Source organism: Perissodus microlepis, chromosome 8 (assembly GCF_051167445.1).
Source record: "Perissodus microlepis isolate ML-2025 ecotype Zambia chromosome 8, ASM5116744v1, whole genome shotgun sequence".
Classification (NCBI taxonomy): domain Eukaryota; kingdom Metazoa; phylum Chordata; class Actinopteri; order Cichliformes; family Cichlidae; genus Perissodus; species Perissodus microlepis.
Genome location: NC_140468.1, coordinates 24,801,726 through 24,819,567, shown reverse-complemented (window position 1 = coordinate 24,819,567; position 17,842 = coordinate 24,801,726). Strand labels below are relative to the sequence as shown.

Genomic DNA, 17,842 nt, shown 5'->3' with positions numbered 1-17,842 from the left:
CTCAGCCACTTTTTTCTAGTTTTCACATTTAGCCCTTGTTAATTACCAGAATTACACCCAGTCAGATTTCAGCTCACTAGTTAGTCAGCTGTTTGAGAATGACAGGAACTATAACGAAGCATTGCCTTCCCTTTTTTACTAGTCAAAAAAGGACCGAGTTGTTGTGCTAAAGCACTGGATTTTATGCCTACTCAGTTTTAATGCAGAGTTAAGAAACAAACACGAGCAAGGACCGAAAGCCGAGGTTGGCATCACTTGTTTTGTCATCATTTAATTAGTGCTGTCAGCGTTAATCTCATTAAAATGACGTTAACGCCATAACTGCACTAACCCGGCAAATCTCCGTTAGCGAGTTAGCGTGGATCGCCCCGTGCGTGGGGCTTCACGGAGCGAACGCGTTAATGAATTAACCGCGCTAACGCGTTGTTGACAGACTGGCTGCGGTCCCGTAATGTGAACTTGAAGGGAGGCCCCTCAAAGAAAGAGCCGCAGGTGTCATCACTGGCAGTCGCGACGCAGTAAGGGCCCTTCTGCCTTATGTTTGGGAGGGATCTAGAGTTCTTTCACTTTTCCTCATTGAATCTTTACAATCTCATACCACAATACTTTCATTTGTTAGATTTTAACGATTAAACTCCCTATATTTTGCTTTTTTCTATATTCTGTAACTATTTTATTGTATCTTTTTCCATCAGGTTTCTGGTCCCTCCTGGTTGTTAGCAGGCCAGATGAGATATATAATCTCCTTGGTCAGTTCTGGGTGTATCCTACTCTGTGAAGTGGAGATTTACTTATTAATTTTCCAGTTTTGGGGGATTAGTTGACCGGCTGCTCTTTCCTCTAACCAAGAACAGCTTTGGAGAAAATGTAACTCTGCAGTAAATAAAGACTGCAGTAATATCACATGTCTATTTAACAACGATTTGACACCATTAATCACATTGTTTAACTAAACTAAACCCTCAGGTTGTGAGAGGTTTAGAGCAGAGGATTTGGGCTTCTGCAGTTTGTTTAGTCGATTTCTGCTTGCTCACCTGGAACAGCTGTGAAGAACTTGACAGCATCACGGTGACCATGGAAAGAGAGCTGAGCGTGAGCCATGGAGCAGTACGGAACAAACGTCCCTGCTGTGACTTTGTCGCCACTGTCGTCACCATAAACATGGACTGCACTTCCTGGTTGGTTACCTGCTGCCTTGGTAACCTTGCTGGCTGCTAATGATAGAGCAGGAGTGAATCAACTATTAAGCAACATAATGTCATTACTACACTGCAACAGCTCATTCAGAGATCACACATAAAGGCAGCAACACATACAGAACAAATAAGCATAACCAAAGTCTCAACTAACAGGTTAGAAAAGAACTAAACAGATCCAGCTCAGACTTACCCTCTGTCAGAGGGATGGAGATGATAACGCCATTGCCAGTTCCGATCCACAGACGGTTACACGACACCATCAGAGCCGTGATTCTGACAAATGAGAAGCCCAGTTTGCCCGTGCCTGGAACACAGACAAAACTTTTATCTCTGCATTTTCAAAACATGCTGCTGTTGTCAAGACAGACGATTGTAGAACTGACCCAACATTTTGCTGACATAGGGCTCAATGTCGACATCCTGGAGGTGCTGGTAGGTGTGAGCGTGGAACAGCCTGAGGGTGGAGTCGAGTCTGATGGACACCCAGATACCGTCGCCGTCCCAGGCCAGCAGACGTACCTGACTGTCCTTACGAGGGTGGGCATCAAATGATTTCTGCAGTGTACAAAGACATTAGCAGTTTAGACATGAAGCAAAGGGAAGATTTCAGAATTGCTAATCATTACCACGAGGTTACTGTACCTCTATCTTCATGGCTTTAGGTTGCACCACATAGATCTTGTTCCTGAAGCCACACCACACCTTATCATGCACTACTGTCATGCAGCGGATGGAGTGGTGAGGCCTCCCCAAGTCTAACAGATGGTAGTTTGTCAGGTCCCACTGTCCATCTTACAAAATAAAGTCAAGTTAGACACCTGGATACTGTGTACACACGTTAAAGAAGGAAGTGGCAACAGCTCAACTCTCTCACCTACACCTCTGTGGAAAATGGCTAACGTGCCATCAGAGAGGCCGACTAGCACACGCCCTTTCACGTGTCTGTGGGAGGAAATGTGTGAGAATTACATGTTTAAACAGGCAAATAGGAGGGAAATAAACTCCAGCTGCCACCTGTCTGAATGCACTTACACTATGCCGAGCACAGAGTCCTTCAGCTTTATAGAGTGAAGACACTTCTTCCACTGAGCCACGGAGGAGTGCACGTACACACTGGAATCACAGCAGGTGCATCGGTTTAGACAGAGGGTTTTTTTTCTGTTTTTAAATTCAGTCACATACAAAAGTGTGCTGAGTGAAAGAAAAATGAAAAAAATCTCACTATCCATTCTGTGCGCCCAGCCACATAGTGGGAAGAACACTGCTCATTTTCTGAGCCTCTTCTCTCATCAGGTCCTGCTCCTCTGCGCTGGGGTTCAAGCTCACGCCATCCTTCAGCAGATCGCTCTCCCTGCTCGTCAGAGAACACAGTAAATACAGTGTTTACATCAGACGTCTGCACTGGGACGGTTTAATCTTATGTGTTTGGACCCGAGTACCCAAGAAGGACTGATTGTGTGTGTTTGTTGTACTTCAAAAGAGCAAAAAGTCAGTTATCGTCGTTATGCTTGATCACCAAAAGGACAAAGTTTTCTAAATGAGTCCTGCTTGTCATCTGTCACTGTGAGTCTTAAACTTAAAAAGTGAGTGGATTAGTCACACCGCTTCAATCAAAAGGAGACAAATAAAAATCTTGGACTGATTTTACCAACTTTCTTTTCAAGGAATAATGAATTAAATGCTTCACTGCGATGCACTGGGGATTAAGATACAGGACTGAGCAAAAGTCTCAAATCGTCCCACATTTCTTTCCCTTTTGCTCTCAACAAGCAGCCAGATTTCAAAGGGTCCGGAGCAATAGTTCTCCAAGTTTTCTGAAGATCTTCTTTGCACATTAGCTGATTAACAAAGGAATAAAGTGCGTGCCAGATATGCAGCCATGAAACATGCAGATCAGACAGTATATAATTCAGTATAGATCACGTTTCAAGGTAAAAGGCACACAGTCGATGAGTGATACAGAAACAGAGCCTGACCTAAAGCTCTGATGCACTGCAGTAATCGTTCACTAATGTTTACATGCAGCTCACGATACAGTAAATGGTTTACAGCCAGCTATTGTTGCTGCTCTGTGGTTTGTTTATGGCTCTGAAACAAAGTGAAGCTTTTATTAGCAAGACTGGATCACAACACCAATTTGCCTCTTGATGTTACCTCTGAGAGTAGTTGGCTGGCGTCTCTACTTTGTGCTGAGCTCCCAGTGGATCTGTGAAGACGTGCTCAGTGTAGATTTCCCGCAGGCTTTCTCGTTGGTCAGCAGATTCTGCACTGGTCTCTGTCGCCTCTGTGGCTTCTTCCGCTGGTCTGGATTCTGGGGAAAAGATGATCTCTTAGTGAACCAATCATGTAGAAGCACAGTAGTTTTATTTTTGCAAATGTATCAGAAGAAGACTCCTTTGCAGTGATCCCGATAGCTCTTACCGGCTTCTCCATCTTTTCCTGCTGTCTGAGGAACAGCTGTTACTCCCTCAGCTTCACAGCCCACCACTGTGATGCCTCCCAGCACGCTATCGCCACCTGTTGAGCTGGTACTGGTTGCTGAAGAGTTGCCATCTCCCACCGGTCCCACCTCAGAGTTTGGAGGCACTTCTTCTCCAGCTGGGTAGTCTGTCTCTCTCGCACCTGAAGAAAATTAATAGAGAAATCGTGCTGTTCTTTATAACTGATGTGCGTTTTCTGCAGGCCAGTGAATGCCAAGTGAGTTATCTCCACAAAAAAAGACAATAAAAGAAAAAATGTCTCCAACTGTGGGATACAGATACACTGATTAACTGACCTGGCACGCTTGCAATGCACAGGATGTGAGAGTTACAAACAAAGAAGCTCTCCAGGATGTTCCCAGGCTGGTTGGCATCAATGACGACAGCTTTAGTAGTAGACTTGGTGGTGGTGCAAATCCACACGAGTGACGACAACTCCTCCTGGTGCCGCTGCTCTTTCTGCTGCTCCTGGATCCACAAAAACAGAAGCGGGAAATAAATTACTTAGTAACAAACCTTTAGTTTCCAAAAGACAACAGGAAGACCCATCGGAATTCAAATAAAGATTAATTTGAACAAAGTTACTTTAATAGAATCAAAGAATAAAAAAATACAAATTTGGAAATCAGCATTTTAGGTCAAAGATCACATCAAAGTGTGTGTGTATGTACCCTGAGTTCTTGATCCAGCTTATCCAGACTGCTCTGAGATCCAATCTTCTTTTTCGGGCTTTCTGGTCCTGACACGTCACTATAAAACACACTGGCCCCGACTATTGAACCTCCATCTCTGGTTTTACCTCCAGAAAGATTCACACAGGTAGCACACCACAGCTGAAGCACAGACACACAGATACAGCAGTCAGACATATGAATAATAAGCTAATAATTTACACCACACTACTGAAACAAAAGTCTCAAAATGTTCATATTTCCTGTTGTGAACCAAATCTTTACAACCTTCATAGAAGCATCTTTCTCATCTAGCGGTCTGAGGAAGACAGGAACAGGTAGACTCTTCATCTTGCTCTCTGCCTGACCACCGTTAGCCTGAAAAGCCAAACACACAAACAGTCACTGCATTTAAAGCTTTGTTCTAGTGTGAGCTTCCCTTTGGTACAATTAATATTCTCCTTTCCTTACTTTGTACTTCTTAGGGAGGCTCCAGCCGTACGCCTGCAGTCTGCCATCCTCCTTCTGGACGTGGGCTTTGACCTGCTGGTATTGAGCCCTCTTCTGTTCTCGCCTGGATACCACACTATCAGCTGGCGCTCTGCGGGACAAAATAGCCGCTATTAACTCGACTCCATGTTGCATTTCCCCATCTCTCTTCTGCGCTAAACTTTGCTCCTCTTCCCCTGCTACATACGGTCAGAGCCACTGAATGAAGTTCAGACAGCGGACAAGAAAAGTTAAGAGAAATAATTGAACTCAAAATTTTTCATTCATCATTTTTCTTTTTTCCTCTTCAACTGAAGATTTGCTTTCTTTCATGTCAGTAGCCACTATACTACAGCCTCAGCTCCTCTACAGTTTATGGCTGACTAAAGAAAGGTGACTACAGATCAGGGCATCCGCTTCTCAGTCAGACTGAAGTGCAGGTAGGCTGCTATGATTTTGAGCGAGGTACAGGAAACTGCTGAAACACTGATGACTTACTCCTTGATTTAATTACTGATTTGTTGTCCATTGTGTCTTCCTGCACATTCTCAACTTGTCTCACTTCTCCTCAACTCACACGTGTTTCTGTAGTTTGTGGCTGCACTGACCAGAGCTCAAATCTTGACAGCCTAAATGTTTAATTTATCAAATGTGTGTTGAAGGGCAGCAAGGTGACGCGGTGGTTAGCAGTGCTGCTTCACAGCAAGAAGGTTCTGGGTTCAGCACCACGTGGCCGGAGCCTTTCTTGGATTTTGCATGTTCTCCCCATGTTCGTGTGGGTTCTTTCCGGGTACTCGGGTTTCCTCCCACAGTCCATAGACATGCAGTTAGTGGGGTTAGGTTAACTGGTGATTCTAAATTAACCATAGGTGTGAATGTGAGTGTGAATGATCGTCTGTCTTTATGTGTTAGCCCTGCGACAGACTGGCGACCTGTCCAGGGTCTACCCTGCCTCTCGCCCTATGACAGCTGGGATAGGCAACCCTGAAGTGGAAGACCATGGATGAATGGAACATTTGCAAAGCTAAAACAAGCTGAATACTTTTGGACACTTGGATCAAAGAATTTATCACTGAAGAAAATATTTGGAAAAATTAAAAATGAATATGAGTGGGATGTTTGTGATCTTTGGTCAGTGCTCCAAAAGTAATCTCAGCAAACACGACTAACAATGTGTGTGTTTTCTGACTTACTCCTCATTGAGGAAGTCAAAGGCTTTGCTCTTGTCACTGGGCAGCTGCTGCAGGGTGCTGCTCTTCTTCTTGACGGACGGCTGAATCTGAGAGGTGGGTGCATTGTACTTGACGTTTACTGGGGCCTCCGCTGCCGGCTTCTTGGCTCCTCCGCCCGACGAGCTGAACAAACGGCTGAAACTGGAGGTGTAAGGGCAGGGAAGTGGAAAGGGAAAAGGGGGGGGGGGGAAGGAGGGAAAGAAAAAAAGCACACAGACAAACATATAGAGGGGCGGACATAAAAGCAGTAGCTCCAGCAACACAGGTAGGGTTTAAGAATAAAAAAGGTTCCTCTCCCAATGCCAACACGCCATGCTAGCTTTCATTCAGACCAGGGAATTAATTCGTCTTCTAAACAGAAAAGCATCAGAGCACCTGTAAATTCAGAATGCTGGAGAGCAGGGAGTGCGGGGTTAATACTGAGCACCGACTAGGATGTTAGTCAACACAGAGCAAACAGGCCTGACCAAAAACAACTTCACATTCCCACAGCTCCTCTACAGTAAGCAAACAAGCTTTTTAGCTATCTACATACAGTGATACATTTTTACCATTTTTCCTAATTAACATGGGAAAATATCTGTCAATTAAAGTGGACCAATTATGCTTTTCCTTAGTGTATATATGATATATATAATTAATGAATGTGCAAGCAAATCCTCTGAGGCCGAAGTTGAGGCCTCACACTGCTCTAAATTCTTCCTTTCAGACTGTTTTTTTTTTCTACTTTTGGACTTTTGTCAGAGAGACTGGAAAACCCTAATATGGTCATCTCTGGAAAACTGCCCACCGTGAGCACACCAGCTCCAACTGCTATTTATATCTTTTGTCTGTAAGGGACAGCCAATCAGGAGAAAGCTGGCTTAAATGGATGGAGAAGGGAGCTAAAAGCGCTCGTTACACACAGTGGCACAGTACCAGATAAACAAGAATCGCTTTAAACTGTGAATCATGCAAAGCTACTTTAATTTTTTATTTATTTTAAATGTGGTGTTAGATTCTATTAAATCTATTATATCTTTAACTGTTTCAACCAAAACACTCCACCCATATTTCTGAGTTCCCTCCCCACTCTACACCAACCCTCCCAACACACCTCCTGCACACAGACGTCACAACATCAGGCAGAATAGAGGGACACACAGGAAAAAGGCAGAGATGCACATTTGTCAGATACGGTTTTATAAGTGCAGTTATTCCAGTCCCAAAGAACTGCTTCAAATAGTGCCCAGCCTCAAACCAAACTCAATCCTTATGGACTCTAACAAAGGAGAACAACAGCTGCCTCGGAAGCTTCTGAGGTTGATTTTTACAACCCGTTTTAAAACGTAATCAAGAATCTACGACTGGTCTGAGAACTGAAATCAGAGGCACTGCTCTCTGGATTCCTCTCCTCTGTTAGGGGTTTGTTATAATATGAGAGCTTCAAAGGTCAGTTATGTTTATCATGTCAGATTTACCTACATCCTGGAGAAACCATTCAAACATGGAATACAGAAGAAGAGCAATAAATATCAACAATCATGGTAGTTGTGATTTAAGTCCTCAAGTTAAAAAAAAACATAAAAACACTTGAGCTTACAACTGCCAGAGGCTGGACTTCTTTTTCTCTGGAAGAGTTGGGTTCTCCTTTGAAGCCCTGAAAGAAAAAAACAAACAAAAAATTCTAACAATTTCTAACAAACTTCCTGTCTTAGCATATATTTTACTGTGTGCAGAAGAACATTTATATATGGACTCAGATGATCATGTTACCGGATCATCTCCGTCCATCTGACGGCCTCCTGCAGCTCCATGAGTCTCTCCTTGTACTGGTTCCTCTCCATCAGCACTCTGGCCATCTCCACCCTGGTGAAGCGCTTCCTCTGTGCTGTAGGCACATCACTCTGCAGGCAGGAGACCAATCTTTACTTAAAGATAACAGATACTTATAGAGAGTCAAATACCTCGACATTCTACGCTGCTCAGACTTGTATACGAATGCAACAAGCAGAAATAACAAGCGCCAGGGACTCACATCATCCTCATTGTCATTCTTGACCTTCTGTTTGGCTTCGTCCAGCTCTGCTCGAACTCTGCGACAGAGTAACAAAGTACACACTCAGTCTGTCACAACTGTAAAAATGCAGACCCTCGACTGGTGGGCAATTCATTTATACATTGTGTTTTGAAGCCGACTCACTTTTTAAGTTCTTCCTCTAATTCTTTGTTTTTTTCCTCCAGTTTGGTCTTAGCATGTGTGACAGCATTCAGCTCTCCTTGCAGTACCTCCTTCTCACACGACAGCTCATCCACACGAGATATCAGGTCATTCTTCACCACATTCAAAGCATTTCTGAAAAGTAATGCATATGCAGAAAAACACACAATCTGCTGTAATATCAATTTTAAACACAAGGGGGCACCATTACTCTGTTCCTCAATATTGGTTATTTCTATATTCATTAATCCATAAACTGACAAATTTTAACTCTGTGGTAAAAGTCTATCAAGTAGAGTCAAAAAATGCCCAGCTGGTTATTTTAAAGGTGGAAACATGACTCCACTCATCAGCCATTTTTAAAATGAAGTAAAGTGGAATTTATGGTCCCGCATACGTGTCCATCCGTATACTCTTTTCGGTTGGAGAGAGTGCAGGAGAGCGATCCTGACTGCCGCTGGAAGGCAGATGATGAATCATGTATGCATCTGTCAAATGTTAACTGGTGCCAAAGTAGAGCAGGGAGTAATAGCACAGTTCATCGGGAATGGGAGAAACACGTACCTCAAAGATCCAAAAATAAAGCATGAAAAGCAGAGACAGTGGCTGCAGAGGACGATTTTCATTGTTTTTAACACTTTCAGCTGTTGCTCTGCTGCTGTTTCCCTTCAGTGCTTTGCATGTTACAACTCCGCTCTTTTTTGCAGGTGGCTCACGGACCAACAATAACACGAGCAAGAAAGGCCCACAGACCAGCTGTAACCAAACCATAACTCACTGCAGACAGACAGGCGGACAGCGAACACACTCTCTCTACATGACCATAAATTCATCTGCAGCCACATTGTGCGTGCACCAGGAGACACGGTGACATATTGGACCACAGATTTATTAACAGCTTGTGACAACATAGGACCCTGTTATGCCTTTAGAAATAAATAAATAAATATCTGGCTTTAACTAGCGAGGCACAGTGTCAGTTTATGACATGTCTGTACTCACTGGTGTCTGAAGCTGTGAGTACAAAAGGTCCAAACTGTGGGCTGTAACTGAGTCCTCCCACTGTATTATAACTGCACTGTTGTAGGCTCATTAGTGATTCTAAATTAACCGCAGGTTTGAATGTGAGTGTGAGTGATTGTCTGTCTGCAGACAACCACAGCGGCTCACCTGTCCAGGCGCCTCCCGCCCTGTGGCAGCTGGCAGCACTCTGGGATACACTTATTTTTGCTGCTCTTAATAGTCTGCATTGGTCACCATTGAAATAATATACTTGTGTACTAAACTGGCACAGCTTGAACAGCTCGCCTCCAAAACTTTTCAGTGATTACTCACTTGGTCTCTAGCAGCTGGGTGTTCTCATGGATAAGGTGTTCAACTTCTCGCCCCATACCTGAAAATGATCAGAGAGCGATATTAAATCAAAAGATCAATCAAAATCTTACTGACACCTATTTTTTTATTCTATATTGTTTAGTATTTTTAAGTTCTTACACATGTATGTCTGTACTACACACTAACTGTCTCAGTCTTACCTAAAAAGTTGTAGTCTGAGAGTCATGCAAAGGGGAATAAGAAAGCGCTTTATGAGACTCTGTAAGTAGGTTAAGTGCTCTCGTTTTAACACGTCTAATTTATAATATCACGGCTCTTCACAGCACAGCAGAGGCACTATAATTTACTCTGCCTATCCAGGAAAGAAACGTCACAGAGGGGACACATTATACACACAAATGAGGAAATCGATGAGCTAGTTAATAGAGTGGGAAATTCACTGACACACACCAGAAAACTCATCTGTATAGATGATAATGCCCGACAGCCAAAGAAAAGACAATTCAGAGAATACGAGAGGAGGGTAAAATTGGTCGTAAAATTAAAGACTGAGGCTACATCGTTACTCCTGACAGAGTGAGACTTCTTACCCAGCAGGTCAGCTCCTTCATCCACATCTCCTATGAGGTCATTTCCTGCAGACGACAGCTCCTCAAACAGAGAGTCGGTGTTGCGGTCGAATGCTAGATTCTCTACGCCACCTTTAGTTGGTGTGCTGAAAGGACAGGTGGGACACAGAGGAAAGGGAGAAAAGGATTATTATCATGAAGAAGAATGCGTGATTTTGCAATACTTTAACACTTTTATCAGCAATAAAGAGGACTGATAAGGTGAGGCTCATTAGCGAGGTTATAATGAATATGATGGACATGAGTGTAATTGTATATATATATTTTAATAGTTATGTAAAAGCTCACAGATAAACTGATGAATATTATTCATTGATAAACATAATTATTGCTTATGCTCTTAGGTTACTGCCGTACCTTGTTCCTCTGCAGCCAGCGAGGTCCATGTCCAGCTCAGGGGTGGACTCTATGATAGCCTGCACCTCAGACTTCTCCAGGCTATCTGCTCCATCTATAACCAGCACAGATTTAATACTGGTACAGTCTTAACTGAGAACAATTACAAGGGAGTGCAGTCATGTTACCGCAACAGAGAAGCTGTGATAAGAGAAGTACTGACCATCCTCTTTAAGAGGTGTAGTATCAGACTCAGGACCCTTCTGCTGTCCTTCCTGCACCGCTGCTATGTTCTTATTGCTCTCTGGCTTTCCACTGCTCCAGTCCAGGTTTTTGTTGTGGCCATCTGAAGTTTCCTGGTCCTTTAAGGGGGTGTCCACAGACTCCATGGCAACATCAGAAGCAGACCCTCTCCCAAGACTAGACATGGGACTCATGCCAGTGGAACCACCATCAAAAGGAGACAGTGGTGTGGTGGACTGAGAATTATTGCTGTAGTTAGATGTGGGGGTGTTTGATTTAGAGGCACCCCCCAGCGAGGGAGTGGTGGATTTGGACCCTCCATCTTGTAAAGTCACAGGTGTTCCGTTTTTAGAGACGCTTCCCTGGTTGGTTTGCGTGTTGGACCTGGAACTCCCACAGTTCAGTTGGGACAGTTCATCCTTAAGGTGAAGGAGGAAAACTATGAGCTTCAGGAAGTCTTTAAAACTTTAAAATTCACTCCTTATCAATTGTAAAAAGTAGGTTATGTGCACCTCACTGCATTCATAACAAAGCCAAGCAAAGTTCACATAAAAATGACTGTCATTCAATAGTAGTTCCACTGGGACATCATCAGTAAGGAGAATCTACATTTCCTCCATTCAAACAGAACATTATGTGTTAACCATGTTAAAATGGGAACATTTTACCATGCAGCTAAACACACGGATACACAAAAAAACCCAACCCAGAATGCAACATGCTAAACAAACCCTTTATTCAATTAAAGCTAAAATATTACAATACCATAGATGAACAAGGCATCAAACGAGTGTCTAAAAAACAAGAAGAGTAAGATCATGGAGTGGCCTAGCCAGTTTCCAGACCTCAATCCTGCCATAAAAATCTGTGGACGGAGCTGAAGCTTTGAGTCACCAAGCAGCAGATTTAAAGAGTTTCTGTAAAGACGAGTGGGCCAAACTCGTTACGGAGATGTGCGAAAACCTGGTGACCAACTAGAAATGTCTTACTGTTCAAAGTGCGCGCCAAACAGGATTTCTCCACCAAGTACTGTCATGTTTTGCTTTGGGATTAAATACTTATTTCACTTAATGACATGCAAATCTTTTTATGACTTGTGTAATTTGATTTTGGGGTTTGTTTGTTTTTTATTTGTGGTTCATGTTCTCTCTCTTTCTCACTCTCCATTAAAATGAAATTAACATAAAAACAGACTGTTCATTACTTTAAGTGAACATACTTACAAATTCAGCAGGATAGCAAATAATTATTTCCCCCACTGTACATATACTTCACTAGGCTTGTACTGTAAATACGCCAAACTACTTTTTTCCTCTGTATTATGACTGTGCTCCAAGTGTTGTTGAAACTACTCCATCCTGCAGTTTTTATCATCTTGTTTGATGTCATCTTTACTAAAAACCAAAAATGTATCTCAATGACAGAAAACGCATTTTTATTTTGGCACAAGCTGCTCGAGCTTTCCAGTCAATGGGCATGGGCAGGATTATTCCGATTATTCCGATATCAGAAACGTTTTGACTGATTTTCAGTTACTTATCTGACCTCACCTCCGACAGTCTTCAGTTTACACTGTATATTCCGCTACAAGGCATTTTTTGCTGCTGTAATTACTAAAAGTCTATAAAGGACATCAATCAAGTTTAGTGGATGTCGCATGTAGTTATCTGCTAATTAACTGGTTCACTTGATAACCAGCTTCTTGATCAGTTTTCTAGGATCCTCAATGCCAGGAGTGGTGCACTGTTACAGGTCTGGTGCAGAGTCCATTCTGCCTCAAAGAATCATTCCACATTTAAGGTTTAAGAACTACAAGTTTCCCTCAATCTGGGATGCAGGCCCCAAACAGCTCAACTTCACAAATCTTTTAAAATGTCATTAAACCTGAATTATTGTTTCTAGTTCATTTAATAAAAGAGGCACTTCCCCTTCTGATACTGCTAAAACACTCTATTGCTAGGCAAGCATCGTGCATTATCACTGGGACTTAAAGTATTTTTAGTTTTTAGCATGAGCAAATATTAAAACACACACACACACACACACACACACACACACACACACACACACACAGTGCAAAACCTGCAAACCACCTAAGACACAGAGCACAGAACTACATTAGCCTGGTGGATGCACAGGCTATAGTTTCTACCTGGTCCTGATCAACATCCACATTGGGAACATTCTGTGGTGAACTTTCACCTTCCACTGTGACTGGAGAAAACAGTTCTTCAAGCTGAGAAATATTAGAAATGAATTATTCACTAAACACACCATGTAGTTTTACTGCTATATAGTGGCCACGCTAATGTGAAACCACTCTAAGGAAGATGAAAATCTCAAAAGCCAACAACAGGAAAAGTGTGGGAAAGGCCTGAACTTATGAAACATAGCAGTGAGTCCTGTTCAAGGCTTCCTTTGGCAGTAAAGGTCACCGCTTTGCCGAAATCTCTCTGTAAAAGTCAATCAAATCAAAACTTTCAAGTATTACGTTCGTACTCTAAAGTTCACGAGCACTTAGCAGAGGCATTTCGATTTTCTAAGCCTCAATTGTTTTGATCCTCTAATGCCGGAGACCTCTATCCCATAAATAGGACAGTGCTGATGCAAAAGAATCAATCAGGACAATAACGCCATCATCCAGATCCCTCTGTCATCTTGACAAACACAAAAGGGATAAAGAGGCGTTCGCAGACAGTATTAGAGAATTAAATTATATCCATGCTACAGTTTCCTCTAACATAATCCCTCTTCCCTCTCCGAGTCCACCTATTCTCCTCCCTCTGCACCGGTGGGAGTATTTCCTTTCAGGTTACTTGTCTGCACAATGGCGTCACTCCATTGTTGCTATAGTTACACTGTACAGCCAATTGGGGGAGAACAGTGCTCAACTGTTGACTGTGGCTCTTTCCTAAGCTTCCAAAAAAACATCTGCACACAAACAAGCTGCTGAACGTGGCGGGGGAATGGGATCATTAACTCTAAATCTTCTGAAAATGTCAACTAAGAGGACAAAACACAAAGGCGCTGCTGTGCAGCTGGACTAAGAGTGAAGTGTAAAACTGTGTCATTGTGTAAAAGCTAAGTTGGAAAAAGGATACACTGGGATATACCAGCATTGCAAAACTTTGGTAACTGAATGTTATTTCACTTTCACACTCTTAAAATGTCCTCTTGACCCAGTACTAGTGTAATAACTACAAATGAATACTTATTAGATGCTCATAAATATTCATGATGGAGCTTTGCTGGAAGCATGGTTACCAACAGCAACAATGTGAAGACACACTGTCCTTTCTACCCTCCCCTGAGGTTAAAGGCAGGCCCCCGAATGGTACCACTTTCCCTGTTTCCTGGGCTCCACGCCACCCCATTTCTCGCACGCGCTGTTAAAAATTCTGGGCACACTGAACAACCCTTTCTCTCTGGATGGAAATGTAGTCTTTCTTTGGTGTTTCTGCTGGCACTGGATGCTTTCGATTTAGCTTCACAAACTCTTAAGCGAACACGAGATGATGTCATGGATCTGATCCGTGGGAAGCTTGCTAACTTTACACTTTGGAATTGTTGATATGAAGAGAAGTCTTTCTTTGGAATGAATTAACAGTGCAAACCGTGACCTGCCTACGTCGTACCTTGAGGCTGGTGTTAGACCGTGGATGGCTAAGGTTGTTGAATCTCCATGGTTCAGATGGGGTGTCCACGGGTTCTCTGTGGAGGTCAGGGGTCATGCCATCAGCTGCAGGAAGTTGGAACAGGCCCATGGAGACTGGACGCTCCTTCCTGGAGACGGAGAGACGCAGAACGAGGGATAACTCAAACGTGATGAGAACAACTTTGGAAGGAGTGAACGATTTTCTAAGGGACTGGTCTGTTATAATGTTTTACAATTAGCCATTCCAACGTTAAAAATCCCAACTGAAAATGTGAAAATCATCCAAACACTTTCATTAAAACACTGAAACAAGATGTAAATGAATAATTTCCTTCAATACATAAAAGGTATAAAAGATGTTCAGAATAAAAACAAATTAAAGGAATGAGACATATTTTTCAAATACCAGCAGTTTGTTTTTATTTGTTCAAATACTAAATATTTAAACATAAAGCCTTTCATAGTAGAAAATGAAAACTCTTTATTTCTTACTGGAAATTAACTGCTGCAGCATACCTACAGTGCCATCAGAGCCCATCAAGGTGCTGTCCTCAGAGACTTATGTGAGCTGGTCTCTGAGGTCAATCTTTAGCTACGTCCACATTAATCATTTTAATTTTCAAAGGCATAACCTTTGCACAAAAACAATAGTGCCGCATTATCAGAACAATAAAACTCCGGGTCTACGTTTTAGTCTGGCTGCTCAGCATGTGAGGCTTTAAAAACAAAGCCACAAAGACTGACGTTAGCTGCCACATGGGTACTGTGGGTCACTCCCACAGACTGTATAAAAAAATATCTTCCGAGTTTAAAAAGTAAAGTGTTTTAAGCCTGCATTCTTTCTACTGACCACAACAGCAACACCTGTAGTTACAAATATACTTCCAAGCTCTACAGAAAGGCCATTGGTCATTCCCACAGCAAAGAATTATCCATGCACACGTATGTCTTGGCAATCACAAGTTGTAAGCTAATAATTATTTAGTAGTTGGTCTTAAACTACAGCATTAATTAATTAAAATTAAAATTCTGACCTGATTATAGTGCTCATAAAGAAAAAGGTTAAGGTATCACTAAAGTTAACAACTTATCCCAAGAATATTATTCCCTTGGCAAGTGACTGACAAGGTCTGTATGATAGATACAGGATTTTATGCTTTGTGCAAATCCACCTTGAATTGGCTTAGTAAGTTCGTCATGACTGAATTTGATAAGCTCCATGAATATCTATACCAAATTTTACAATGTTTAATCCATTAGTTGCTGAGATATTGTAGTCACACTGCTAGCAGAGCTAAAGATTACATTTATTTTGCAGCAGAGGTCTTAATTAAAAAGGAACCACAGAAAAATGCAGGACGTGTACATTAATGAGTGTAGTTTATGTGATACTATACAAACCATGGGCTCTTACTGAACTGAATCCTTTTTGTTCTGTTTTGTTAAACAGTTACTGTTATACTCCCCCAAAAAATCTTCCATTTAATTTGATCTTGCTAAATTAAATGGACATTTTCCAGTGCAGTGAAAGCAGATCATCATGATGTAATCAGTTAGACAAAACAACACAAAGTGTGTGACAAAACTGAATGGGGATTTCACAGAGAGGTGTCGTAGCAAAGACTCCCTTGGCACTGAAGTGGTGGGAGGAGAAAAATAACTTGTTGCCTCATAAACTCAATTAGCTCCCAACTACTAGGCTCAGGCAAGTCACACAAAACCAACTTTACCAGCCTCTACCAGAGAAAAGGTGCATTTTGTGATCTGTGTTATTAATGTACAGCTTAGGAAGAAATCATCTTCAGCTTCAATAAATAAACTCTGGCAGCTCAGCTGCCTGGAAGTGATGCACACAAACTTTGACAAAAACTGTAACACAGCATTCTCCACTGCCTCGAGCTAATACACACAAGCAGCTTTTCACACTACAGTGACCAAAAAAAAAAAAAACTGTTGTAGAGTGAAGAGAACAATGGCTGCCATGGGGAATAAAGCAGCCGGCAAGCAGCGATTAAAAGCAGCCCTAAAAAAAAAACAAAAAACAATAGACACAGCAGTCACACGCAGGCCCACTGATGGTGAGCAGCACTTGTTTTTTGAAACATAACAGGGGGAAAAATATATTTTACATGTTAAGCTTACCAGCACCAGTTTTACTTTCAAAAGATGGTTATTATCAACTGGTACACCCACCAAAACCACCAATTTCAAAGGTGAAATTGGGAAAGATGATTTAGTCAAGATATGACTCATGCCACTCACATCCCTCTCTCTCTTTTGACCTACTTTTAGAGTGCAGTCTGATAGTGTCAGACAAACGCACCCACATGGCAGCAACACTGCAAGGTTTCAAAGACTCTGTAGCTGCAATTACTGATTTCACATAACTACGCAACTCACATAACACAAACAAACATATTTTGTACCTGCTGGGTCTGGGTAAGGAGGGTAAGGAAGGCAGGGCAGGTAAGCCTCCAGTAGAAACAGAGTAGTGAACCAGCAGCAGCACTGATAGAGAGACTAGCACAGCAGAATTGATGACCACCGCTCCCCCTACAAAGCCAAAAACAAACAGCAGCATACACCCGGGGCTCATGGCCCCCCCAAATCATGGCCCCTCGCCTCGCCGGAGACAGGTAACCGCACTCTGCTGTTTTCGGTTTTACTACTGCGGGTACATCTACGGTAGAAGTCAAAGATGTTGTATCCTCCTAGGTTAAAGTCCCCAATGAGTGCAGAGCTGTGGGCTCTGCAGCTCAGTGCTGAGGCACCAAGAGACAGTGGGAGCAGGTCAGAAGCGCAGCAATGTGTCAGCAACAATCACAACAACAGTAATCCTGGTGGCTTCAGCACCAGTCAGAGATTAGAGCAGCGCGGCAGATGATCCGGAGCAGAGAGAGACTGGTAGCTTCAGCTCTCGTTTCACTGTACTCCACTGGAAGGTGATTGTTTTTCTTGCTCCTTTCCTCTTCCTATCCTCTGCCGAGATGCCACACGGCAGCCACTGTGCAGTCTAGAACACTCTGACGCTTTCCCTCTCTCCGTGCGATAGCACCCACTACCACCCCTCCCTCTCCGTCTCTCTCTCCATCTCCCTCTCCCTTTTGGATGCTGAGGCAGCTCGTTCCATATGCCTCATCTCAGGCGGCAGCTTACTGGCTGCAAAATGAGGAGACTGATCAAAACGAGCGTGCGTGTGTGTGAGAGTGCGTGCATCTGCATGCGAGAGTGTGAGTGAGAAACTGCATTCACTGAATGCATCAGGTATCTAATGTTAAATTTTGTCAACAGTAAAAAATGCTGGACGAAAAAAACAACAACAAGGGGGGGTCAGTTTAGCTCAGTGGGTGTTCAGGTGACTACAGGCTGTGTG

The 17,842-nt window shown here is 42.7% G+C and overlaps 1 protein-coding gene across 4 annotated transcripts in view; it reads right to left on the bottom strand.

Annotated features, from left to right (window-relative positions):
- spag9b (sperm associated antigen 9b) overlaps positions 1-17,842 on the bottom strand; it is a 38,974-nt gene that overhangs the window by 3,117 nt on the left and 18,015 nt on the right. Inside the window, exons 1-24 of one of the 4 annotated variants that reach the window (XM_084938358.1) lie at positions 16,896-17,604; positions 14,450-14,597; positions 10,795-11,233; positions 10,593-10,686; positions 10,197-10,321; positions 9,607-9,664; positions 8,254-8,406; positions 8,089-8,146; positions 7,827-7,957; positions 7,653-7,710; positions 6,033-6,214; positions 4,822-4,951; positions 4,639-4,728; positions 4,351-4,512; positions 3,976-4,147; positions 3,621-3,821; positions 3,354-3,510; positions 2,422-2,550; positions 2,232-2,312; positions 2,074-2,141; positions 1,842-1,990; positions 1,583-1,754; positions 1,390-1,503; positions 1,035-1,214 (exon numbers count right to left, since the gene is read on the bottom strand). In XM_084938358.1, coding sequence (XP_084794484.1) covers positions 1,035-1,214; positions 1,390-1,503; positions 1,583-1,754; positions 1,842-1,990; positions 2,074-2,141; positions 2,232-2,312; positions 2,422-2,550; positions 3,354-3,510; positions 3,621-3,821; positions 3,976-4,147; positions 4,351-4,512; positions 4,639-4,728; positions 4,822-4,951; positions 6,033-6,214; positions 7,653-7,710; positions 7,827-7,957; positions 8,089-8,146; positions 8,254-8,406; positions 9,607-9,664; positions 10,197-10,321; positions 10,593-10,686; positions 10,795-11,233; positions 14,450-14,597; positions 16,896-17,065 — 3,421 coding nt within the window. In that variant the 5' untranslated portion in view covers positions 17,066-17,604. Of the gene's footprint in view, positions 1-1,034; positions 1,215-1,389; positions 1,504-1,582; positions 1,755-1,841; positions 1,991-2,073; positions 2,142-2,231; positions 2,313-2,421; positions 2,551-3,353; positions 3,511-3,620; positions 3,822-3,975; positions 4,148-4,350; positions 4,513-4,638; positions 4,729-4,821; positions 4,952-6,032; positions 6,215-7,652; positions 7,711-7,826; positions 7,958-8,088; positions 8,147-8,253; positions 8,407-9,606; positions 9,665-10,196; positions 10,322-10,592; positions 10,687-10,794; positions 11,234-14,449; positions 14,598-16,895; positions 17,605-17,842 lie in introns of those variants that run through there. The other 3 variants (XM_084938356.1, XM_084938355.1, XM_084938359.1) reach the window with 3 other exon arrangements.